Source organism: Podarcis raffonei, chromosome 10, assembly GCF_027172205.1.
Source record: "Podarcis raffonei isolate rPodRaf1 chromosome 10, rPodRaf1.pri, whole genome shotgun sequence".
Classification (NCBI taxonomy): domain Eukaryota; kingdom Metazoa; phylum Chordata; class Lepidosauria; order Squamata; family Lacertidae; genus Podarcis; species Podarcis raffonei.
The window spans coordinates 11,505,745-11,533,210 of record NC_070611.1 but is presented as its reverse complement, the minus strand read 5'-3'; the positions used below and the strand labels follow the sequence as shown (position 1 = coordinate 11,533,210).

Here is a 27,466-nt window from a genome sequence, read left to right as displayed (position 1 = left end):
CCTTCCCACCGGAGTGGTACCTATTTATCTACTTGCACTTTGACGTGCTTTCAAACTGCTAGGTTGGCAGGAGAAGGGACCGAGCAACGGGAGCTCACCCAGTCGCGGGGATTCGAACCGCCGACCTTCTGACCAGCAAGCCCTAGGCTCTGTGGTTTAACCCACAGCACCACCAGCCAGACTAAAATCAAGCACCAGACCTAGGAACTTAAAAGGCTGAATGGGTTGTTCATGTTCCCCAGGTGTACTCAGGGAAAGGAATAGGCTTGGACAGTGGCAGCAAATACAGTGGTACCTTGGTTCTCAAACGCCTTGGTTCCCAAATGCCAAAAACCCGGAAGTAAGTGTTCCGGTTTTCAAATGTTTTTTGGAAGCCGAACGTCCGATGCAACTGTTGGCTATTGTTTCTAGGGTGCCTGCACCAATCAGAAGCTGCACCTTAGTTTTTGAACATTTTGGAAGTCAAACAGACTTCCAGAACGGATTAAGGTTGGTGTTTTTGTTTTTGCTCTTTATTCTGCATTTGTTTTTGAGGCTTTTTCAGTTACTTTGTTTTTGTGGCTGTGTGCAACCCAGTTCAGCTACTGATTGATTGTGTGACTGCGGAAATGGATAAAAGCCCCCCATCTAAACAATGACAGATCACCAGTGCAGGTAAGAATAATTTTTTATATATAATTTTTATCATCTACAATACTGTCTTATTTATTTTATAGTACAGTACATTGATTATTGCTTTCATTATATGGATCAATGGGCTCGTTGGATAGTAAAATTCAGACTTCTGGAACGGATTAAATTTGAGAAACAAGGTTTAGCCCAAAGATGGAAATTACAAGAATTACCAGCAATTGAGGGGTGGCAGATGAAGATGATGGAATATGCAAAAATGGCCAAAATGACTGTGAGGGTTCAGAACCAAGGCGATCAGAAATTCCAGAGAGATTGGAGTAAATTTACTATTTAAGAGATTATTGTAAAAACTTGAAGACACTAGCAGGACTGACATAAATCCTGCAACGTAGGGTAATAATTAGTATCTGACCATAAACAATAGGACTCGATATGTATTAAAGGACAGAAACTGACATTAGAAAGGCGTGCATAACTTATGAGGAAACAGAAAACCGGTTGGAGGGAGGGAGGGAAGTTATGAGCTCAGCGGAGCAAATGCATTTGATTGATTATTGTAATGTTGTTATGTTTTATTAATGAAAATAATAAAAATTATATTTTTTAAAAAAGTTTGAGAACCAAGGTAGTGCTGTAGTATTATATGGGTCATACTTGTGAAGTGAATATTCCTTCACATCTCATAGATAGCTTGCATGCACCCAGCAAAGAATACGATTGGTAATGCAAAGCTCATTCTACAGTAAATGCCTTTGCCATTCTAAAGCCGTGGGCACAGGATTTTTTGTTTTTGCTTTTTGCTTTTTTCTAGGAAGGAAAATGCTTCTGACAATACTGGCTTACTAATAATGCAAGCTATTATTGCTTTTAAAGGTCTAGCCCACCGGATTAACATAGTGCAGTGCTCGTGCTAGGTTTATGAAAGGCTTCTTTTGTCCATTTGCCTTCATTTTATTTTTAATGACCTTTTAAGAATTGTTTGCACAGTCACTCAATCTAATGCAGGTGGGTGGGAAATGAAACAGCGGGGGGGGGGGGGGAATGGAGGATAACTTTGAGTCATCTGAGGGTTTGTACACTCTGGTTTTAAGGTAATTATTCGGATACCATGCTGGCCTCAAAAGCTTTCCTCATTGTTCTGTGGAGGAAGATCTTTAAAAAACCCACAAAAAACACCAGCGGGAAGATGCAACATCAGGTGATTTTTATGCTACCATATACTGTGTACCTTTTTATTTATTATAATTACTTTATTTATTAAATTTCTAGACTTCCCTTCATCTGAGAACCACAGGGTGGTTTACAATATAAAAACACAAAAAAGTGTAACGTAGTAAGAAACCAAAACAATACACACACACACACCTAGTTTGAAAGATTGTTTAATTAACCAAAGGACAGGGAGAAGAGGAATGTTTTTGCCTGGCACCTAAAGATATGTAATGAAGGTGCCAGGTGAGTCTCCCTGGGGAGAAAATTCTAGAAGGCATCGCAGAAAAGGCCCACTCTCTTGTTGCCACCCTCCCGACTGTTCGTGAAGGAAACACCCGAATAAAGGTCTCAGATGATTATATCTCAATTCTTCAGCGAGATCTGGAAGGGAGGTACAGTGGTACCTCGGGTTAAGAACTTAATTCGTTCTGGAGGTCTGTTCTTAACCTGAAACTGTTCTTAACCTGAGGTACCACTTTAGCTAACGGGGCCTCCTGCTGCTGCTGTGCCGCCGCGCAATTTCTGTTCTCATCCTGAAGCAAAGTTCTTAACCTGAGGCAATATTTCTGGGTTAGCGGAGTCTGTAACCTGAAGCGTCTGTAACCTGAAGCGTCCGTAACCTGAAGCGTATGTAACCCAAGGTACCACTGTATTCTACTGAATACTTGAACTTCTTCAAGCTTCACATCAGGATAGGATTCTTGTTGGGTTTCTGATAACTGGAGATTTTCCACACCTTTGATAACTTTTCCTCCTCCATTCTAGTTGCAGATACTTTATAACACTGGAACATATCCTACAAATATGGTTTTTACCCCGGTTCTTCTTGCATTGGTACCATATTTTACTTTAAATGTTGCATCGTTGCTCCTGAATTTCAGAAGATCATACACAGAAGCCAGGTTTGTGTGACATCTAGCATGCAGGTGTGTGATACTTAAATATAATAGTCTTATATATCCCATTAGTCTAAATGTCAAGGGGTGTCCACAATCTCTTCTCTCCAAACAGGTCACCACTTTCTGCCCCAATGGATCTGGAGTGATGCTTGAAACTGAAAATAATAGCAACCCCCTTGGTCGCCCACAGAATTTCACATGCTCGCTCTTCCTTAAACCATAGCAGGGGCATAGCAGTTGCACACATACAGAGCTCTTTCTGAAACACTTAAGGCAACATTTCAGAATGAGGCAACCACATGGCTGTGATGGGAAGAGAGGAAAAACTTGTCTTTTGTGCTTAATGTATCTGTGATGAGTAAAACTCAGTGTTTCAACTCCTCCAAAGGTGCACCTTCTCCTTCTTGCAATCGGTGAGGTCAGATGTGTTTAGGAAACAGTAAAAAGCCCCTTCCTTCCTTTAATTTTCTGACCTTTTTACACTAGTACAATGGTACCTTGGTTCTCAAACTTAAACCGTTCCAGAAGTCCATTCCAAAACCAAAGCGTTCCAAAACCAAGGCGCACTTTCCCACAGAATGTAATGCAAAATGGATTAATCTGCTCCAGGCTTTTAAAAACGACCCCTAAAACAGCAAATTAACATGAATTGTACTATGTAATGAGACCACTAATCCATAAAATGAAAGCAATAAACAATGTACTGAAGTCACACAATCAATCAATCAGTAGCTGAACTGGGTTCCACAGACACACACAAAGCCGCAAAAATGCAAAACAAATAGCAAAAACAGACAGACCTCAGAGTAACACTCAAAACGGAAGCATAGCACTCAAAACAGAAGTGTGGCACTCAAAACGGAGCATGTTCAGCTTCCGAAAAAAGTTCGCAAACCAGAACACTTACTTCCAGGTTTGCAATGTTTGGGTTCCAAGTTGTTCAAATACCAAGGCATTTGAGAATTGAGGTACCACTGTACTGAAGTGTATTACATTTCAGATAGAGAAGACAACGAGAAGCACTTTGCATGATCTGTTTTCCCCCCAAGCAACATCAACACAGAACTGTGCAAATCAACTTTCTCAACCCAGATGCCTTCCAGATGTTGTTGGGACTACGGCTTCCTTTATTCCTGACCAAGTTGGTTGTGGAAGGCCTCCCTGGAAGACCAGACATTGGAGACAAACAGAACCATTATCACCATACTTTCTTTGTGAGCTGACAGTAGGCATCTCGTTGCCCTTCACCGGGAACAGAATGATGGAGCGTTGGGCAATTGGCCTGACGTAGGAGAGCTTATCCATTCAAACCTATCCATTCTTAAGGAAATCAGCCCTGAGTGCTCACTGGAAGGACAGATCCTGAAGCTGAGGCTCCAATACTTTGGCCACCTCATGAAAAGAGAAGACTCCCTGGAAAAGACCCTAATGCTGGGAAAGATTGAGGGCACAAGGAGAAGGGGACGACAGAGGACGAGATGGTTGGACAGTGTTCTCAAAGCTACCAACATGAGTTTGACCAAACTGTGTGCTCTGGTCCATGGGGTTGTAGGAGTGCAAATATCCAGAGTGTGGGGTCAGGTGGGATTACTATGAGGAATTATAAAATATGCATCAAGCCATTGTGTCCACGAAGAATGCATTGTGTTGACTGGGTTTGATACATTGACAACAATTTCTGATCAAATCCCACAACCCTCTGCATCTCTGGCCATTTCCTCTACTGCCCATCTCTCTTGCCTGACAAGTCATGTACACAGCCCAGTTGCTTCACCAGGCAGGCTCCTGGGTCATCAAAGACAGTGGGCAGTTTATTTGATGTAGCTTTCTGTTATGTTAATCTTAGGATGTTAATCTTAGGGCCAGGAAACAGATCTCACATGAAGGTGATAATGATCGCTGTCCTCCTGACCATCCTCCTTATCATGTATATTGCTTGTTTATCACCTCCTGGGTTGCCAATTGCTCTCCTTTGTAGTTCTGTTCTTTGTTTACCCCGTGCTTAATTAGTTTTGGTAGTTTAACTTTCTCCCCACGTGGGGTCTGTTGAAATGCTCAGAAGAAATCTGATTGGTTCTTATGAACACTCTGTAAAAAGTTCTTTTGTGAATAAAACGACCTGGGCCGAGGGGTAGAGAGGCAGACATTATTATACGCACCCTTCCCAGAGTCTTGCTGGTTCAAGCCTCTGTGTGTATTCTTATTAATCAGAGTTCAATCCTTCCTTTACTTTGGGAACACCTCATGGGGTCACGAAGAGTCGGACACGACTAAATGACTAAACAACAACAAATGAAATGGCTGTACATTGCGTCCTACACAAGCTGGAGCAGAAACTTCATACCTGTGCAATGTTCTGACCAGAATTAAAGATGACAGGATAATTAGCCGTCCACAAACTAATTGAGAGTCGAACCCATAAGCTTAAATTGAGAGTCACCAAAGCAGAACAGCCAGTATGCTATGCTTGCAGAGGCCAAGTTAAATAATGAGGCCACTGGCAAGTTTAATGCCGTCGGCTGGCTGCGCGGATCAATGCTACTATTTCCCTGTGTAAACACAAGACAGAAATAGCTTTCCTAAGCCCGTGTTAATTATGGCAAATCTCTTTAGAGGCTCTTTCCAAAATAGTATTTTGCAACAAGAGTATTGTATAATTGGTAGAGCTGACTGATCAAACCTCACACCGTCCGACTCGTGGGCAGAGCCTTCGCCTGTAATCAACGAAGCATTTGCTACTTTTGATAATGCCATTTACATTCAGAACTTGTAAATGGACATAAGATGATTTCTCGTATATGCTCCGGCAAACCATAATTTTGTTACGAAAAAGCAGCAATGCAGAAGCGAGCTCCAGATGGCTGGAATGGTAAACAGGAAGCTGATGTTATTGGATTGTACCGTGGGAACCAGGGACAGTCTGTAAAGTGCTCTGAGAGCCGGATGTTACCTCAGAGCAGCACATGACCCTGTACTGGAAGTACATGGGTGGAGTTTATTCTCTCTCTGCAGTTGGGAATCAGAGTGTACAGACGTGTTTCTCTGTACTGCTGAAAGACAGAAATAAAGACATGTAGATACATTTCTGTCTGTCTCTTTCCCCCCCCCCCGGGAATGGAGGAGGGGGAGGAATGGTGTGTTCTTCTTTCACGTTGGGAAGAATCGCCGAGGGAGACCTCCCTTGATCCTGCCGGGAGTCTCTGGCAGGGGAGGTCAATAAGGATTCAAGCCGGGCACCTGGAGGGTGGCCAAATTCCTCTGGACTAAGAGCTGGGACTGGCTCTGGTGGCTTGAATTCCGACATCTGGTAGCAGAGGATGGTTTCGATCCATGAGAATCTGCATGAGAGGTGAGAGGTCGATGAATCGTTGCCATCCTCTGCACCTAAGGAGATAAAGAAAGCGTCTGCCTGCAGCCAAAAGCTGAACAGACAGCTGGACACCGAGAGGAGTGTGTTTCAAGGCAACGGAGCCCCAAAAAGGTATGCTGCATTTCGGGCAAGAGAGAATGAACGCAGAAAGATTTATTTTCTGGTTCACGAGCTGCGTTTGAAAAACAAGCTCTGAGAGCAGGCTTGCATACCAGGAATTCCTGTGGTGAGATAAGGATTCCCGTCCCGGGGAAGGTTGCTGGGCAACGACCATCAGGGCTTAGAAAGTTACTGACAAATGGGATTGGCTCAGAAAGAGAGTGAGACGTCAAAGAATGTTTTGACTACCTTTTGCAGCTGTGGAAAACAGCGTGCAGATTGCCTGCCTGAGAAAGCAGAAAAACAGCAAAAGGTTTGCCTGCTTGTAAAAAGCAGTAAACAGCCGAGTGACTTTTGGTTTTTACTGACTAGAAAGTGAAAGCTGGCTTGAGATTGAGTGTAAAGCCAACCCTTGGATTCAGCATGGATGCCAAGAAGAGGGGAGTGCCCCTGAGTGCCGTGGTTCAGGATGAACACAGCCGGCATGCTGCACTGGAAGTAAAGGACAGAGGGAGGGAGGAACGGAGTTCTAATTCCCCCACCGATGAGGCTACTGGAAAGGATGCTGTAGCTTTGAATACTGTCCGATGTTACAATTGTGGACAGGCTGGGCATCTTCAGCGGAACTGCAAGAAGCCACGTCAGCCAAAAGGAGCGAAGGGCCGCTCAGCAAAGCCTGAGGCATCAGGCAAAGGTCGTACCAAGCCTATGGTGGAACCTGCAAAGGCTTTGATGGCGAAAGGAACCACGCCAGATGTTGGGAACTCGTTTGTAATTGACACTGGATGTACTTTTCATATGTCCCCACACAGAGGGCTCTTTTCAACGTTTAAGAAGCAAAGCTTCACTGTGACACAGGCCAACGGTCAGGAGCTGGAAGCGACCGGAAAAGGGACTGTCTATCTTAAGAGTCTGGACTTGACAATAAACAATGTTTACTTGGTTCCTGAACTGAAGTTCAATCTGCTGAGTGTTTCGCAGATTGCAAAGAGAGGACTGAGACTGTCCTACGATGCTGAGAGCTGCGAGATCTACAAAGATGGAGAGTTATATCTTTCTGCCAAACAGAAAGATGGACTATATTTGTTGACTTTTGACGAAAGTGATTACATGGAATGTAATTCATCTGTGTCTAACCTAGTTTCTCTTGCAGGTGTGAGCAAGAAGAAGACCGGGGTCAACAGAGCATTTCAGCGGGTGTATGCTGATGTGATTGGTCCTCTAGAACCATCTAGAGGCAATGCAAGATATTATCTTGTGTGTGTGGATCATTTCTCTAACTATGTCTGGGTTTATGTGTTGAGAAAGCCACAGGAAGCCTTGGAGAGGTTTCAGGAGTTTTGTGACAAAGTTAAGAGTATGCATGAAGCTAACATTGATTGTCTATTCACAGATGAGAAGCAGATTTTTCTTTTACAGGATTTCCAGAGGTTCCTGCAGAAGAAGGGAATAAGACACAAGGTTTCTGTTTCAGCGGAAGCGTGGAACAGGGGTGTCTGTGTACGGGTGAACAGAGAATTGCAAAAGGGGATGGAAGCGCAATTGCTTAGTTCACATCTGCCACATGAGTACTGGGCCGAGTCTCTGATGTCGTTCTGTTATACGAAAGTGAGAAAGGTTTCAAAAGAGTTGGGAAGTTCTCCTTTTGAGAAACTGTTCCACAGAAAACCTTCTGTTGCCCATTTCAAGGTTTTTGGGTCTCATGTGAGAACAGAAGCTCCAGGTGGAGTAAAGAATGCCAGAGGCATTTTTGTGGGGTATGAAAAGGGTCTCTACAGAGTAATTTTGTCTGAATCTGGTCAGGTGATTCTCACAAAATTTCTAGAGAGTGCTCCTGAACAGGAGAGAGTGATAGTACACACATTTCCCACTGAGGACGATTCAGATGATGATGATTTTACTGATTTCAGCTGTACTGAAAGTGATGACACTGATAGCTCGGAGAGCTCAGTTGTCACAGTCATTGAGAGGAAGTCTCACACAATTGATAGGCCTTCACAACTGAAGGATGAACCACTGTTTACCATTGGAACTGGTTCTCCAAAGAGTCCTGAGACTGGACCAGTGAGCAGAGAGGATCAGCACCTCATACGTAGGTCTGAGAGAGTTACAAAGGGTCAACCACCCAAGAGGTACTCAAAGGTGTTTGCTAACTTAGCTGTTGCATGTGTTGCTGTTGTAAACAACCGAGGACAGGTTGGAGCTGTGTCTAAGTCAGAGACAAAGACACAACAGAGAGTTGCTAGCCAAGGTAATGCAGATGCACTCATTCCTTGGAAAACAGACAACCAGAGAGGTACACTGGGGAAACCAGTGGCGGGGAGTTCCAAGGGTGGAACTGAAACAACAGGGGAGTGTTATGTGTATAACAACTGTTTGTTTTCTTCTCTGGATCACGCTTTGCTTGCCGCAACACGCATTGATTCTTTTGGGGGAGGATGTTACAAAAAAGCAGCAATGCAGAAGCGAGCTCCAGATGGCTGGAATGGTAAACAGGAAGCTGATGTTATTGGATTGTACCGTGGGAACCAGGGACAGTCTGTAAAGTGCTCTGAGAGCCGGATGTTACCTCAGAGCAGCACATGACCCTGTACTGGAAGTACATGGGTGGAGTTTATTCTCTCTCTGCAGTTGGGAATCAGAGTGTACAGACGTGTTTCTCTGTACTGCTGAAAGACAGAAATAAAGACATGTAGATACATTTCTGTCTGTCTCTTCCCCCCCCCCCCCGGGAATGGAGGAGGGGGAGGAATGGTGTGTTCTTCTTTCACGTTGGGAAGAATCGCCGAGGGAGACCTCCCTTGATCCTGCCGGGAGTCTCTGGCAGGGGAGGTCAATAAGGATTCAAGCCGGGCACCTGGAGGGTGGCCAAATTCCTCTGGACTAAGAGCTGGGACTGGCTCTGGTGGCTTGAATTCCGACAAATTTAGCACGAAACCAAAAAAATGAGCCTATCCTTCCCACCTCATCTGGCATGACAATGCAAAGGAGCTTAGAAGCACTTAAAAAACAATAATTTTATTTATGATTCTCAATTTTATACATTTCAATAATTTTACAATAATTTTAACATTTCAAAATTTGGCTCTCTTCCCCCTCTTTCTGCGGTTCCTTAAATTTATTTTTAATATCTCTGCATATCCAAATTATCTTAATTTGCTCAGTTATCCATCTACTTTAAATATACGTAAAGGTAAGGTACCCCTGACTGCTTGGTCCAGTTGCGGACGACTCTGGGGTTGCGTGCTCATCTCGCTCTATAGGCCAAGGGAGCCGGTGTTTTTTCACAGACAGTTTTTCTGGGTCAAGTGGCCAGCATGACGAAACCAGAGCAGCGCATGGAAACGCCATTTACCTTCCCGCTGGAGCGGTACCTATTTATCTACTTGCACTTTGACGTGCTTTCAAACTGCTAGGTTGGCAGGAGCTGGGACCGAGCAACGGGAGCTCACCCCGCCGCGGGGATTTGAACTGCCGACCTTCAGATCGGCAAGCCCTAGGCTCTGTGGTTTAGACCACAGCGCCACCTACGTCCCTCACTTTAAATATATACTCTTATAAAACTGCAGGCTATTACAATAATCCTGCCAATATCAGTTTACAGTTTATTTGTAAATATTCAATAAACCATTTCCATTCTTTTATTTAAAAAATTGTTATCTTGATTTCTTATGTTTCTGGTAAGTTTTGCCATTTCTGCATTTCCATAAGTTTCTGCATCCATTCTTCTTTTGCTGTGACTACTACTTCTTTCCATTTTTGGGCAAGTAGCATTCTTGCCGCTGTAGTCGCATATGTGAATAAATTTCTATACAGTTTGGTTAGTTCTGTCCCTGTAATTCCCAAAAGGACTTGCTTCCTTTTTAGACTAACAGCAGACAAACAATGGTTTGTATATGAAAAGAATCCATATACAAACCATAATTAAGCTTGCTTGTTTTCACTAGCAATGGTTAAGATTCTCATAATGCTAAACTCTGATTTACTGCAACGGTAGGGAACTGTGAATATAGTCAACCTGTTCGTGGTGACGAGCAATTAATTTCCAGTTCCGTGTCGGTTCTTTTTTTTTCTTGTTCTTTTTTTGTTAATAAATTTGTATTAGTTTTTCACAGTTACATCTTTACAAATAAAAACAAATACCTTTTCACAAACCTTCTCTTTGAGTTTCTTTAAATCTCTGTACTTCCCTCCACACCCTCTTCTGGTACCTTATATTAACCAATTTCTTCCACATATCCGTTCTTAAGCTTTTTCCATTATTTCCCTTAATTTTATCTAATTTTCTACTAGTTGCAAGCATATACCTAAAAGCCTGCCAATGTATCAACGTGTTTACAGTATTAAAGTTTACAGTATTTTTGCACATAAACAATAAGAGAGATAAATTTATTGTCATTGTCCATATATACACAGTATACACAACAACGAAAATCAAACACCCACCCAAAGACCGGGTTCACATACACATTTGCATGTATCTCCAACATTCTCATCCTATTCAGACATAATCTATAAAACATAACATAATCCAGAATATAACATAACCTATTTAAAGGCATAACATAACCTAAAACCTATCTCATTCCTTCCTACTTCCTGCTTGCTATTTCTTGCAACTGGCCCTAAGATCATTATTTAGTGCAATCAGAGCTCTTGGATAGAAACTATTCAGAAGGCGTGTGGTTCGTGTTTTCATTGTCCTATATCTTCTGCCCGAAGGCAACAGTTCAAAGAAGTTGTGAGCAGGATGGGTGGGATCTCTCAGGATATTGTGTGACTTCTTCAAAGTGCGAGACGTGAAGATCTCATCCAGGGTTGGTAGTTGGAGCCCAATAACATTCTGGGCAATTTTAATTATTCTCTGTAAAGCTTTTTTATCCGTTTCAGAGCTGCTCCCATACCACGATAATACACTATAGGTTAAGACACTCTCAATGGTACTGTGATAATAGGACAGAAGTAGGTGCTGAGATAGATTCAGTCCCCTGAGCATTCTCAGGAAATACAACCTCCCCTGCACCTTCCTCACAACCATATTAATATTTGCAGTCCATGAGAGGTCCTCAGAGATATAAATGCCCAGGTATTTAAAACTACCAACCCTCTCCACCTCCTCGCCATTTATGTGCAATGGTAAAAATACACTTTTCTTTCTCCTAAAGTCAATTATGAGTTCTTTGGTTTTTTTGGTGTTAAGCATAAGATTGTTTTCTTTACACCATTGAATTAACCCCTGTACTTCTTTCCTATAAGCAGTCTCATTGTTCTCACTAATGAGCCCCACCACCGTTGTATCATCCGCAAATTTGATGATTGTGTTGGACTTATACAGTGGGGTGCAATCAAATGTGTACAGGGAATAGAGAAAGGGACTTAGCACACATCCCTGAGGGGCTCCTGTGCTTAACACTAGAGTAGAAGAATAGTGAGGTCCCATTCTCACTGTCTGCGGCCTATCAGTCAGGAAATTCCTTACCCACAGACAGATCTTCTGATGTATACCCAAGTTGGTCATTTTAAGAAATAACCTGTCTGGCAGAATTGTATTGAAGGCAGAACTGTAGTCCACAAACAACAGCCTTGCGTAGGTTCCCTGTCGTTCTAGATGACTCAGTACAGTATGGACAGCGATGGAAATAGCAATAAACGATTCCCACTCTTTTTAAAATTTCTCATTATCATAGTCTCTGAGCTTTGCCGTTAATTTTGCCATTTCTGCAAAGTCCATTAGCTTGACCTTCCATCATGTAGGTTCTTAGCCTTACAACAAGAAGCTGGGAGGGGAGTCAGAAGGGGTTATAATCGTACCTTGAAAGTCGAACAGAATCCATTCTGGAAGTCCATTCAACCCAAAACGTTCGGAAACCAAAGCACAGCTTCTGATTGGCTGCAGGAGTTTCCAGCACGCTGGACATTCGGCTTCCAAAAATAATTCGAAAACCGGAACACTCACTTCCGGTTTTCGATCATAGAATCATAGAATCATAGAGTTGGAAGAGACCACAAGGGCCATCGAGTCCAACCCCCTGCCAAGCAGGAACACCATCAGAGCACTCCTGACATATGGTTGTCAAGCCTCTGCTTAAAGACCTCCAAAGAAGGAGACTCCACCACACTCCTTGGCAGCAAATTCCACTGTCAAACAGCTCTTACTGTCAGGAAGTTCTTCCTCATGTTTAGGTGGAATCTTCTTTCTTGTAGTTTGGATCCATTGCTCCATGTCCGCTTCTCTGGAGCAGCAGAAAACAACCTTTCTCCCTCCTCTATGTGACATCCTTTTATATATTTGAACATGGCTATCATATCACCCCTTAACCTCCTCTTCTCCAGGCTAAACATGCCCAGCTCCCTTAGCCGTTCCTCATAAGGCATCGTTTCCAGGCCTTTGACCATTTTGGTTGCCCTCCTCTGGACACGTTCCAGTTTGTCAGTGTCCTTCTTGAATTGTGGTGCCCAGAACTGGACACAGTACTCCAGGTGAGGTCTGACCAGAGCAGAATACAGTGGCACTATTACTTCCCTTGATCTAGATGCTATCATTCGGGAGCCAATTTGTTCGGGAGCCAAGGCGTTTGAGATCCAAGGTACGACTGTATATGTTTCTGTTTTTAATTCCTTTGTTTATGTAAAATAGAAACACAAAAATAAAATTTATATCTATATCAAAAAATTAACCTTGCAATGAGAAGGGGGTGAATGGACAGGCAGGACAGCCAGCACAGCAACAGAGAAGCTTAGCATATATGGGGCAGAAATCTGCTGCTATTGTGATGCTTCGAGATGAACTGGGGCATACTCAAAGAAAAATCCAGTATGCCAACCACTGTACAGGGAACAGTTTTATTTATAATAATTATAATAATCATAATTTATTACTTATATCCCGCCCATCTGGCCGGACCTCCCCAGCCACTCTGGGCAGCTTCCAACAGAACATTAAAAACACAACCAAACATCAAACATTAAAAACTTCCCTAAACCTGCTAAAACTTCCCTATTTAGCATTCCTGCTCCTATTTCAGGATGTGTCGTGATGCATTACTGGGTTGAATTTTGCGTTAGGTCCGAGGTGTACAATGGTCTCAAATGAACCACCAACTTTTCTACGGCCCTCAAGTGAAAATTCCCATGAAGCAAAGACCAAGGCATCCTCTGGGAGTTTAACAGGACTCCGTATGGCAAAGTGCCAAGCATTAGAGAGCCAAAAAAGTTAATGTAGGTCAGCACAGCCTGTATCATTATGATTGGTCTCTTCGAGACTCTTAGCCTGTTTAACCAACCCATTGGAGAGCAGTACAGTAGATCTTAGCAAAGCCATCCAGGAGTCAGCTGAAACAAAGGGAGCTTTGAACAAATAAAATGTACTTGGACAGGACTGAAAAAACGTGCTTAACCAAGGGTTGCGGGGTTGCAGTGGGGAGATCAGATTTGTATGACGAAGGAGGGTGGAAATTAAAGAAGGTTATGTTATTTATTCGTTTGTAGGATGATACATCCCCTCCTTTTGGCTTAAAAGGAGACCTTGTGGCAGTTCACATAGTGTGTGTGTGTGTGTGTGTGTGTGTGTTAACCTAAAATCGTTCTTAACCTGAGGCACACTTTCGCTAATGGGGCCTCCCGCTGCCGCCATTGCGCGATTTCTGTTCCCATCCTGAGGTAAAGTTCTTAACCCAAGGTACTACTTCCGGGTTAGCGGAGTCTGTAACCCGAGGTGTTTGTAACCCAAGGTACCACTCTCTCTCTGTGTGTGTGTGTGTGTGTGTGTGTATGTTGCAGGTGGCACTGTGGTGTAAGCCACTGAGCTTTGGGCTTGCCAATCGGAAGGTTGCGGTTCGAATCCCTGCAACACAGTGAGCTCCCGTTGTTCGGTCCCTGCTCCTACCAACCTAGCAGTTCGAAAGCACGTCAAAATGCAAGTAGATAAATAGGTACTGCTCCGGCGGGAAGGTAAATGGCATTTCTGTGCGCTGCTCTGGTTTCGCCAGAAGTGGCTCAGTCATGCTGGCCACATGACCCAGAAAAACTGTCTGCGGACAAACGTCGGCTCCCTCGGTCAGTAAAGCGAGATGAGCGCCGCAACCCCAGAGTCGTTTGCGACTGGACTTAACTGCCAGGAGTCCTTTACCACACACACACACACACACACACACACACACACACAGTGGTACCTCGGGTTAAGTACCTAATTCGTTCCGGAGGTCTGTTCTTAACCTGAAACTGTTCTTAACCTGAAGCACCACTTTAGCTAACGGGGCCTCCCGCTGCCGCCGGAGCACGATTTCTGTTCTCATCCTGAAGCAAAATTCTTAACCTGAGGTAATATTTCTGGGTTAGCAGAGTCTGTAACCTGAAGCGTATGTAACCCGAGGTACCACTGTGTGTGTGTGCAAACCTACAGTGACCTACAGTAAAAATCAGCATAAATGCATAAAGGAAAAGTGTTTTACTAATATTAACATGGCTGGGTGAGGCAGTGGAATTGGGTGAGGCAGTTAATTAGCCGTCCACAAACTAATTGAGAGTTGAACCCATAAGCTTAAATTGAGAGTCACCAAAGCAGAACAGCCAGTATGCTGGGTTTTTTAGTAATAAAAAGGCAACGTTTTGATAATATTATTATTGATATATTTACATTTTAGTTAAGAGATCTAAAAAACCCCACTAATGCTAGAGGTTGCTTAGCAGGCCTTCTTAGGCAGGAAACTCAATGAAAGTGCAGCCACTGAGAATGTCCTCTAGAAAGATGGCGACGAGAACTGCACTTTCAGCACTGGGGAATTTCCCCAAGAAGATCAAATTGGAGCTAACTGAAGACCCCCTAACAGATCAGACTCTCCTAAATGACACAGAAAGATGTGGCCTTTCCCATATCTCTCGGGAGACACCCATGTCCCTTGTCCTACAATCTTCACACCGAAGGTCAGAGTACAAATTTCTTCAGCAACCTGTCCCAGCTGCTGCACTTATAACATACGCAAATGGCAATCCCACTTAAAGCGGCGGCTTTTTTTGGCAGGCTGCCTCTTCACACTCCAGGAATAACACAGATTACGACCACCACGCACAAAAAACAGCAGCAGCAAAAGTGTCACGGCAAACGAAAACGATCCAAGGCTCCCGACGCAGAGCCTTTCCCATGTCATTCTGCTCGCCTGCAAACGGACAGGTGGAAAAGCACTAAAATGTTTATATGGGCAGACTCCCCGCTAACTGCCATTCTCCTCCCTCGACCGCAGTTGCCAACTCATCAGTGCCAACGTTAACCACAGTCTCCTGAAAGCCAAGACCTGAAATGGAGTTTGAACTGGGTTTTGTAGCTACGGGAGGGCTGTCTGGGTGGCAATCTTGCATTTATCACGTGGACTTTGGGGGCAGGGACAAAGGGCAAGACGAATTGCCAATTTCCCTCTTACGCGGGAAGGCTCAAACACTTAAGAAAAAGCGAGGTGCTGAGATATGTGGATTATTATTTTTTTCCAAATTTCTTTATTATTCCTAAACCAAAGAGAATTACAAACAATCAATTCAGAATCCATATTCGTTTTCTAACATAAACCGATTACATAAATTACCTGAATTAAAATATACCTAATTACTCTAAACTTCCCTTTGCTGTATATAAATATAACACGATTAGAAAATGTATATTATAAGTGATATTATACATTCCAATATACCCTCCACTCGCCTTCACCCATGTGTGATCTCAATTTTTTACTTCTTCCATCTTGTGTTGTTATAGTTTAATAATCGTTCAATTAATTCTGTTGTTATTTTCTTACTTAGCCCTGCATGTTTTGCACATTATTTATTCATATTTTGATTCCGGAACCATATTTTTTATGTATTCCTTCACTCCATTCCACTCTTTAATTATTCTCTGATTGAGTGGCCTCTAATAATTGCCGTCAATTTTGCCATTTCTACAAACTCACAGGGTTTATTTTGCCATTCTAATACTGATGGGGTTTTCTCCCCTTTCCAATTCATTGCAATCAATATCCTGTTTAGAAGAAATGCCAAACAGTAAAATAAAGCACACAAACTGAGCTTATGCATGGGGTCCAAAGGAAAGCAGCGTGATATGTTTGGCACCAGCTTATTTGCACGAGTTGCCGAAGGAGCCATACAGGGCGCCATCCAACCATCTTAGTGTTAGAATTCCTGCTCCATGGCTGCAGTCATGGGATTGTTGTCAATCACATGTCAGTGTATGTTTTGACTCCACAAAGTGGGATGTGACAGAGACAGGATGTTTGTGTTACTGTGTTCCATGAAGTGGGACGATTGTCGTTTGTTCTTTTTTCTCTTTGCTGCCTGATGCTAGAGAGAGAGGGAGCCACATTGCAGTGCTCTGTGTGTGTTTATATGTAAATAAAGTAGACTAGCCAAAATGCTGAGTTGCTGAGAGCTGTTACGCAACTGCTCCTCACACTTAGGGACTCCACTCTGGATTTGTGTAGGTTTACTCCAGGCATTCCCCAACCTTTGGCCCGCCAGATGTTTTGGACTACAGTTCCCATCATCCCTGCCCACTGGTCCTGTTAGCTAGGGATCATGGGAGTTGTAGGCCAAAACATCTGGAGGGCCGCAGGTTGGGGATGCCTGGTGTCCTCTTCTTCTCCTGAAGATGCCCTGCGAGACAGCAGAGGTTTAGGAGCAGAGCTTTTCTTCAGCTTGATGGGCTACTTTCCCAGGTTGACGAGCCCCATCTGCCCTTAAATTAAGCTGGCTCCCCAAATTTAGCACTGTTCCCTTGGTGAACAATGCAGCGATCTACAGACCGCATCCCCAAACTACGTGCATTTATATGAAGTAGCTACACACAGGCAAGCGCTGCCTTATTCTCTCCAGTACTGAGAAATGTTGAGGAATGAATAATAATAATAAATGTATTCCGATTATTTCTACTTTTTTATTTAGTCACTTGATTTACTTACTTATTTATTCATTTTTGCCAATTATTTTGTATCAATTTTTTACAAATTACTGCAGATCAGACAGAATCAGTTACTTGATTTAGGGTGGGGCCCTGCCCACACTACCAGGGCTGCCAATTTGAATACAATATAATATAATAATAATAATAATAATAATAATAATAATAATAATAATAATAATTTATTATTTATACCCCGCCCATCTGGCTGGACTTCCCCAGCCACTCTGGGCGGCTTCCAAAAAAATATTAAAATACTATAATACATCAAACATTAAAAGCTTCCCTAAACAGGGCTGCCTTCAGATGTCTTCTAATGGCTTAAAATTATACAGGATTACAGGACCCTCCTGATCACAGTCATAAAAACCAAACTGGTCATGCCACAAATAAGGTGTCATGATAGAATTCGGACGGAGCTGATAAAAGCTATTCAAATTCCCATGCTTACAAACCACCAAGTAGCTTTTATTTTACTCACAAGGTGTTTCTCTGAGACTATTTTACTCATGGGCTATTACAGGAATGATGACAGATCTATCCCGGAACTTCAGCAAGTCTGGCATCTTTTATACACTAGAGATGTCGCACAAATCCCTCATCTGTTAAGGGTTTAACAGAGTTCGCGGTGACTGGCTAACCTCTGAAAAAACCCAAGACGTGCTGTTCCCAAAGAGGAGTGAAAAATTTATCAATCTAGGCTTGAGTACGCGAGAAACAACGTCTGCAAGGGGGCTGGGACCAGTTTTTATAGCTCAGTCATCAGAAAAGCTCACTGTAACTGGGAAAAGTGACTGGTGAACACGACAGCAAGGGCTTGTTAGCATTGCATCCTTTCTCTCGTGCAAAATAAAGGCAGGCTGTTATGCCTGTGATGCTCAGAAATCCACATGGGAGTGTTTTGCGCTGGATGTTTCAACAAGCAGCTAATTGCATTGTTCTTCTCAATGCAACAGGAGATTTTGTTTATTTTAACAGAGAACTGTTTGAAAGGGTGCAGAGCGCCCTAACTCACATTTTACTATTGCTAACAACACCACTTGACAGTTGCAATTACTCATCCCAGTGAAACATCTCCTTTCAAGATTCCTGGGTTTTTAAAAATGGTTTATTAAGGGCAGAATCAGGAGAGCTTTTTCTGCTTCACAATGACTTAGTTGGAGGCATACAGCTAGCTTCTCTTAAAACAGGAGCATCAGAAGAGACCCACGTTTTATGGAGCTTCCGTTCTAAGCGCATGCTTTCTGCAGAACCACCAAGTGGATTTCTGCAAGGCAGCCCCCAACAGAGGTTTTGGCTTGCAGGTTTCTGGCACCCGGGTGGCGCTGATGGCAAAGCTTTCAGTCTATTTTTGCGGCTGAAGTAGGTGGGAAGAACACTCAGCCCACTCTGACTCAAGGTGGGAGAGGTGTAAAAGGAAGAGGATATCGGAACAACCGTCCACATTTCCCCTTGTGGTGCTAATTTTGCAACCACTAACACAGCATCTTCAGTACTAGGGCTGGGCAATATAGCAATATAGCAATATATCATCCAAAACCAGTCCATATATGGTGATATCAGTTTGACTCCCCCCCTCTCTCTTTTATTTTTTAAAAAATGTTTTACAATTTAGACTATTCATTTAGACAACCCTAAAATATTAATGACTTCTTCGCTTTCTATGGTTCGTTTTGCATAGCATAAATCACAGCATATTTTATACACAGTGGTACCTCTAGTTGCGGACACGATCTGTTCCGGGGTGCCATTCGCACCCCGAAAAGTCCGCAACTACAGCAGCGCTTCTGCGCAAGTGCGGAGCGCAATAGAGCGCATGCACGAAACATGCAGAACACTTCTGCCCACACGGTGAAACCCGGAAGTATATACTTCCAGGTTTGCTGCGTTCGTAAGCCAAAAAGATGCAACATGACCCTAATGCAAAATGAGGTATGACTGTAAACTAAACCATTCAGTATTCCATTGTCACTTCCATCAAAACTTATTTACACTGTTGAATTTACCTTAATGCTGCCAACGTTTTCAAAGGTACACAATTTCCCCTCATATAATCAATAAACATTTTTCCAATCTTCCTGAAACGAATGTTCTTCTTGTTCTCTTCTTGTTCTCTTATTCTATATGTTAGAGCCGGTTGGTTTGACCATTTTTGACCTGGCAATAGATTGTGAATCATGATGTGAGCGGGTGTGTGCTAGGCAAAAATCACAATGCGGGGGAAACCGTGAAGCCAGCCAATGCTTTTCTCTTGATTCCTGCAGCCCCGGTTAACTTTGCCGTCTCAGTTCTCCCCCCCCCCCGCGGGGGCAGCGAATCATGAGAGCAGGCGCCGGCAAAAATCACGATGTGGGGGAAACCGTGAAGCCAGTAGATGCCTCTACAACGATCCATCCTCATTTCAGGCATCATGATATAAGATGATGCTTAGCTGGTGATATATCATGATGGTGAAAACCATCTATCGCCCAGCCCCATTCAGTACAGTCATACCTCAGGTTACAGCTGCTTCAGGTTGCATTTTTTCGGGTTGCAGACCGCCAAAACCCCGAAGTACTGGAACAGGTTACTTCCGGGTTTCGGCGATCGCGCATGCGCAGAAGTGCTAAATCACACTCTGTGCACGGATCACATTCGCAACCCGAGCGTCCACTGTACTAGATGGACTCTGAAGGGGAACAATAGAAGAAGAATGCATGTCTGTTTCGGATCCTTAATGGGCTGTGGAGCTCAAAAAAAGAACACATGCAGAATGAAAATGATGCTGATTTAATTCTGGGAACCAGTGGGAAATGAATGGTCCTGACCCTCACTTTAATACATAGGTGGGGAGCCTCAGGCCCAGGGCCCAATGCGGCCCTTCAGACCCCGCAAATCTGGCCCCCAAAACTCTCCCCAGACCACGCTCCCCACCAGCCCCGTTTCCTGCCCCTGACTGCAATGTGTCCTTGGGCTTCAGTGGTCCCTCTCGCTTGTCTGGAGGGAGGCGAGACAGTGTGAGTGTCTGCAGAAACCAGCCTTACTGTACAAAGGTGAGGAACAGCTCAGTTGGTACAGCGTGAGATTCTTAATTGCAGGGCTGTGGGTTCGAGACCCACGATGGGCGAAAGATCCCTGAATGAAGGGGGCCGGACTGGATGACCCTCGTGGCCCCTTCCAACGCTACGATTCTATGAAAGGTAGCGTTTACATCCATTGCTCCGCCCAGTTTTGTCTCTGGCCTCACCCACTGCTGACATGCGGCCCTTGAAAGATTGCACAGAGAGGAACACAGCCTTCAGACAGAAAAAGATTCCCCAGCCCAGCTCTAATGCAAGAAATGTTTCTGCGAGGTGACTAAATTTGGCCCGTTCCAGGACTGCTGGTATGTCCTTTGATCTACAAAGCTCTCAGTCTTTCTCTCTGAACATTAAAGGCTTCCAGTTTTCTATGAGCACCAGAGGCAAAATCATACGCCGCAAACTCGTTCTCAAGAGTGAATTCTTGTGCAGCCAAAATGGCAAAGCAATGCAGAAGAGGACTGCATTGGGTGTAGTGTTTTCTATTTTATCTGTGTATTTTATCTATAAGCCACCTGGGAAAAATGTGGGATGATGATGATGAAGAAGAAGAAGAAGAAGAAGACGAAGACGACGAAGAAGACAAAGAAGACAAAGACGAAGACGAAGAAGAAGAAGAAGAAGAAGAAGAAGAAGAAGAAGAAGAAGAAGACAGAAAAAATATTCAGAGAAAAAAGCCCTAAGGGTGAATTTGCACAAATGCATTTTCCATCTTCCACACTGAGTTCCATTTCCCCCCCAAAATACAACCTCATTTTTAGGTGGCAATACAAGTTTCCAATTTTGAAAAGAGGCTCATAACTCTTCAAAGTAACACACTGAAGTCATGTCTTATGAACTTGCTGTTTACTTCCTCTTTATCATGAAAATACTCAAAAACCAGACCAACCAAATCCTGCACCCCCCAATAATACACTAACAGGCTTTCTTTGTTTCCCTTTTTAATGCTGGCTGGAAAATATTAGCACACATGACTCCCTCAACACAGCACTTCACACATTCTTTTCTACTAAACATTCCCAAGACTTCTCAACAGCTTTAAACACATGCAAAACAAAAACTTCCAATTTGCTGGATTATATTATCCTACAAAGCATTTTTCTGTCGAAGATAATCCCTTACGTTCCTTAAGATAGGCATTTTTAAAAAACACACGAGGCAGCAGTTTTGAAACACTCTTATAAATAAAATTATAAAGTAAGTACTATACCATGAAACAGGGGGAAATTTCCCTCCTTGCCGCAGTCTCAAGCATAGTATTTTGTTAGCATCCTAATTACTTCTGTTTTCTAGCTCACTTCCCTTTTGGTTCCACAACTGAAGTAATGGATTTGAACGGCTACAGGTTGCCAAATCTCAGAACTCGGGCAGACGATAAGTGACGGTTGCTAGTGAAAAGTGACAACCTGGAAGCAGAAGGGTGAGTGTGAACAGGCAACCGAAGCTCTAACGGGAGAAAAGAAAAACAAATATACCCGAGGCAGGCGAATTGCCTCTCTTTTCCCCCTCTCTGTTAAGAAGGCTTTAGGCAGGGTGCCTGCGATTTTTCGAGAATGCTATTTTAACACAGTGGCGGCGGATAAAGTGCTGTGTCAAGCTGTCTTCAACAACTGTATATATTACTAGGTCATGCATGGATCAGGTATCTAGACCCGTAGATGCTCTGATGGTATCTGTCAGGCATTTGTTACAGCATTAGCCTAGCACCAAAGGTCCAGAGAAGAGCAAGAGGCAGACAACTGCAGATACACACTATTTACTGGCTCAGAAAGGAATAGGGCAGACCCAAAGCACATCATTTATAGGCTTAAGCAGGGCTAGAAACTCAGAAATATAAGCTAGGTGCCGAATGGTTCCTTAAACCAAGGTTACAGCCACCAAAACGAAATGTCCAGTTGCCGTTAGGGGTCCTATTTTTTAAACGATGGACTGACTGTGATTTGATTCTCAGTTAATAATATTAGTAAGAATTTTGTTATTTATACAACGCCCATCTGGCTGTGTTTCCCCAGCCACTCTAGGAGGCTCCCAACAGAACACTAAAAACAGAATAAAACTTCAAACATTAAAAACTTCCCTAAACAGGGCTGCCTTCAGATGTCTTCTAAAAGTCAGATAGTTGTTTATTTCCTTGACATCTGATGGGAGGGCATTCCACAGGGCAGGTGCCACTACCGAGAAGACCCACTGCCTGGTTCCCTGTAATCTCACTTCTCGCAGTAAGGGAACCTCCAGAAGGCCCTTGGAGATGGACCTCAGTGTCCGGGCTGAACGATGGGGGTGGAGATGCTCCTTCAGGTATATTGGACTGAGGCCGTTTAGGGCTTTGAAGGTCAGCACCAACACTTTGAATTGTGCTTGGAAACGTACCGGGAGCCAATGTAGGTCTTTCAGGACTGGTGTTATGTGGTCTTGGCGGCCACTCCCAGTCACCAGTCTAGCTGCCGCATTCTGGATTAGTTGTAGTTTCTGAGTCACCTTCAAAGGTAGCCCCACGTAGAGCGCATTGCAGTAGTCCAAGCAGGACAACCAGAGCATGCACCACTCTGGCGAGACAGTCGACGGGCAGGTAGGGTCTCAGCCTACGTAGACAGCTGCCCTGGACCCAGAATTGACCTGCGCCTCAGACGAAGAACGTCAAGAACTTAAAGAAGAAAGGTCACTTGATCCAGGGACAGTTCATATACTATATTGGCCTATTCCGACCTCTTTTTCTGAAGGGTATCTGCACTTGCTCAGGCTGCACAGAAAAAGCAATTTGGTTCCATAAATTCAGTCCAATTGTGCAGATAAAATACTTCTGATGGAATTCTACAGTGTGTGAAAACAGTCCCGATCCAATGATCCCCAGGCATGTACCTCCAGATGGTGATGACAGGCGCCAGATTGGCACCCAGACATCTTTACTTGGTGGGAAATGCACCTGGCGCTTGGCTAATTTCAAACACTGGTTGAGGAAACACAGAGGTTAGATTTTCCTTCGGCACCACGGGGGAGGTCTTTGGTGTACACAAAAGGCCTCTACAAATGCACAGGCCAGCAGCTGTCTAGAAACGACTCTGCTTACCAAGCGTGAGAAACTCTCCTCCTTGCAAAGTACAGTGGTACCTCGGGTTAAGAACATAATTCGTTCTGGAGGTCCGTACTTAACCTGAAACTGTTCTTAACCTGAGGTACCACTTTAGCTAATGGAGCCTCCCACTGCTGCCACGCCGCCACCGCGCCATTTCTGTTCTCATCCTGAAGCAAAGTTCTTAACCCGAGGTACTATTTCTGGGTTAGCGGAGTCTGTAACCTGAAGCGTCTGTAACCTGAAGCGTCTGTAACCTGAAGCGTATGTAACCCAAGGTACCACTGTATTACAATTACAAGAGCTCTAATTCAAGGCCAAGTGAATCACTTCGAGCGAGGTGACAAAATTCAAAGCACACACAAGTCTAAACCAACACTGTCAAGCTACGCTTTGGCTTGTTTATCCGCTGAAAAGGAAGAAAAAGCAGGCCTTCAGCTTAAGGCCATGAGGGCGGCAGCAGACAGAAGGCACAATACAAAGACTTGTTTGAACTAAGCCCATGTGATACAGGTAGAAACTTTCCAGCCCGGCTAGAGGCAGCATGCAAAATCCGCAGTTGGATTAGGAAGCATGTGTGCAAAATTTGCATGTTTCGGCTGGCAGACTGGAACATGCAAATCCCTAGGTCCGTAAAGGGCTGAAACTCAGTGGGAGAGTAACTCATATACATGCAGATGGCCGCATGTCCAAACCCCGACATCTCCTGGCAGCGACCCCTGTCTCAAAGTTCAGGGGGGGTCCCTGCCAACCAGTGTAGAGCAGAGTTTCCCAAACTTGGCTCTCCAGTTGTTTTTGGACTACAGTTCCCATCATCCCTGACCACTGGTCCTGCTAGCAAGGGATGATGGGTGTTGTAGTCCAAAAAAACAGCTCGAGGCCCAAGTTTGGGAAACTCAATCCTAAACTAGGTGGAACAATGGTTTGACTCAGTATAAGGAAGCTTTCTGTGGTCCTCCAGCACTTCATTAAAGAGCTGGAATGTTATGAATCCTAAAACGGAGCTGGGCTGGGGGGAGGAGTCAGATTCAATCTCCCTGCTCCTCCCCTTGCCAAGTCAGCAATCGATGGGATTTTGTCATTCTATGAAAAGCCATATGTGTGCCACTCCTGCTAAACACCATGCCCTCTGCTGGATTGGAGCCAGATCATAGCTGCCTTAGGTTTCAGGACCAGAAGGGACAAGCCAGAGGGTTTTTATTATTGTTGTTGTTGCTGCTGTAGTTTTGTTAGTTGCTTGCTGCGTAGCATGCCTCCAAGCGGCCTGCAATTGTAAAACACACACACACACACACACACACACACACACACACACACACCAGAAACCAAAGGGGGGAAAAGCAGCATTATTCACACACACATAAAAGCTCATCCTGCACCATGGAGCAAAAGTGAGCAGGGTTAAATCAGAAACACCCTCTTCAAATTGCTCCTCGCCTCGTGCTTAGTCACTGTGCAAACTGTTGCCACCCAATGTGTGCACAAGAGGGCGGGGGAAGCACCTTTTCACCCCCCTGGCATGTTCCCACACCTGACAGGCGACTCTCGGCACCCTAGCCATGTGCCAGAATTGTGTTTATTAAGCAGAGAAGAGAGTGCCACAAGCCTCGAGGTCACCAGAATCATCATCATCTTGCCTTGCAACAAACAGCACTCCATGCTTCCAGGGAAGGAGCCCCACCCCAACCAATATTTCCTGATTGACTGGCAAGCAGAAAGGAAGTTCTCTTTCTAATCGCTCAGTATCGAAATTTGTCTCCCCTATTCAGAACAGGCTGGTGTAAGAAGGCGCTAGCTTTCTGCCGCCAGAAATTGGAGATGCTTCCTCGCATTTGCCTTGATATGCTGAGCCCGTGGGTTGTTTCTCTGGCTTGCAGCGAGGCAGTTAAAAAAAGAAAACTTGCCTAGTACTCCTACCCATGTAAACAAGCCCTCAGAGGATCTATTTTTATGTACAGTCGCTGCTTTTCACCTTCATTGTGTCTTGCTCAGAATGAGCTGAACAATGGCTACGTAGACGCGTAAAGCCAAACCATGGTTTAGTGTTACATGCACCATCAGGAAGTAGTCTTACGGCTCATGCATTTCCCCCTCTCCCCCGCACCCTTTGGCAAGGAGGAGGACTCTGCCGGAGTTTAGTTTCACCTTCCACCTGGGCCAGCGATCGTGTTTGAAAACGAACTCTGGTTGGTTAAAAAAAATCAACCTTCAGAAACCGTGGTTGACGTTTCCTTCTTTTGAAAATGGTCAGTTTGTTTTTAAACTATGATCCAATGACACCAAGCTAACATTTTAGGAAACTCAAACTAAATTCTGGGTCATAGCAGCTCCTTTCTGCTCACGCGTGTAAAGCTGTATCCGTTTTCAGTTTCCACAATCAGACAACTAATGGTGAGCAACTATTTTTTAGATGTTACTTGATTAATTCAAACTTGCAGTAGCACCCACAATACCCATCTGTCTTTAACACTGGGGAGAACAGATTATTATTATTATTATTATTATTATTATTATTATTATTACTAATAGCCAGCCCATCTGGCTGGGTTTCCCCAGCCACTCTGGGCTGCTCCCAGCAGAATAACAACAACAACAGAAGAAGAAGAAGAAGAAGAAGAAGAAGAAGAAACATCTGTTCACATCTGTCACAGTTCTACAGCCTGCTTATTCTGAACGCATATACCAATGTGACTTCTGATTGAAACCAAAATACTTTGGTTTTAGTTATCGTAATATAACTGAAGCAGTTTGACCACTTTATAAACAGTTTTGCATTATAGTTATCCAGCTTACATCCTTCATGCAGAGGGCTGTGTCCTAACACTGCCATCTTCCATTCACACAAAGGAGTTTCTATTCTTCCCCGCCCCTCCCGAAAAGAACCACACTGAGGATTCCATCTGAAAAGGAAATCATTCTTTTCCCTCCCTGCAAAGCGCACCTCCATCTCTCCATCAATAGTTAGAAGCTTCCGAGACGCACAGCGCCTGACTTGCTGAAAATAAGCTAGTGTTTGCCATCATCCTTTGCCTAGATAAGACATTTCATCACTCCCTCTCCACAATTAGCCGATTCCTAAAGACCTCGTCGCTCCACATTTATAAATCTGAACTTTGAAAGAGTTTGCAGCTATCAAAACGAGTGAATTCACGCCAGGTGGTTCTTTTACATTAACAGCTTGTCGTAAGATGAGCCAACATTTTAAATTCCACGTTTCCTACAGTCTTTCGCCCCCACCCCCCTCCCTGGCCAAGCACCAGATCATTGCTACATGGGCCACTATCATGCCATAAAAACATTCCTCTGTACTTACGTAGAAAGTGTTTTTCCAGTAAGGCAATTTCCAGATGGCCTTTGATCTCATTTAATCTATCCGACTCCGTTCTGTTGTAATCCTGGACTCCCGAAGCCATGTTGATGGTCCCAGGACCAGCCTACATAGGGGAAAGGCAGAGAGAACAAAAACGTTGGTGGTTAAGAAAGCAGCCTCTCTCAAGGGGGTCATTTGCACACTCCAAAAGGAAAAAAACCCAAAGCAATTCAGAAAACGTGGGTGCGGATTATTGTATTGTTATTTTTTAAAAAAAGGAAAGTGCAGAGCAGATCGACAAACCTCTTATTCAGCATTAGCTCTCTGAAACAAATCAATAGGAGCTAAAGAAAAGAAACCGTGCCTCTTCAGTCAGCCGTCTTCGGACACTGCGCATGCTCAGGCTCTCTGAGTGCCATAAGGGAAAGGATTTGAGTTCTGCAGCAAAAATCATCACCATCAAAACTCTTTTCTATTGGGTAGAAAGCACTTTTCAAATTATGGGCATTCCAAGTCAATAGACCTGGGTTTTTTTCCCCCTCCTTCAAAGAAAGTATTTAAGCAATTATCAGCATTGTAAATTAAAGCATTTGCTGAACACTGGCTGACGCTGCATAAATCCCGTCTCATGTATATGCTAATATATGATGGAGCGAGCTGTAACAAAGAAGGGACTGCAGTCCTCGTGCAAGGCAGACAATAGAGGGGAGCACCCATGTTCGGAGCATATGAGAAAAACCTTGGAAGTTTAAATACCTAGCACGCGTTGGACATAACCAGATTCCTTCCGTGCAAAAATAAACAGGGGGAAAGATGCGGCAGTGCAAAGTTCAGGATGCAAACAGCATTAACTTCCTAGAAAAGAGAGCTGT

General features: G+C 43.9%; 1 protein-coding gene across 4 annotated transcripts in view; it reads right to left on the bottom strand.

The window, feature by feature from the left end:
- Positions 1-27,466, bottom strand: part of GRAMD4 (GRAM domain containing 4) — a 110,869-nt gene that overhangs the window by 42,590 nt on the left and 40,813 nt on the right. For 3 of the 4 annotated variants that reach the window (XM_053406598.1, XM_053406596.1, XM_053406595.1), the window contains one exon: positions 26,598-26,718. In XM_053406598.1, coding sequence (XP_053262573.1) covers positions 26,598-26,718 — 121 coding nt within the window. Of the gene's footprint in view, positions 1-26,597; positions 26,719-26,897; positions 26,990-27,466 lie in introns of those variants that run through there. The other variant, XM_053406599.1, reaches the window with a different exon arrangement.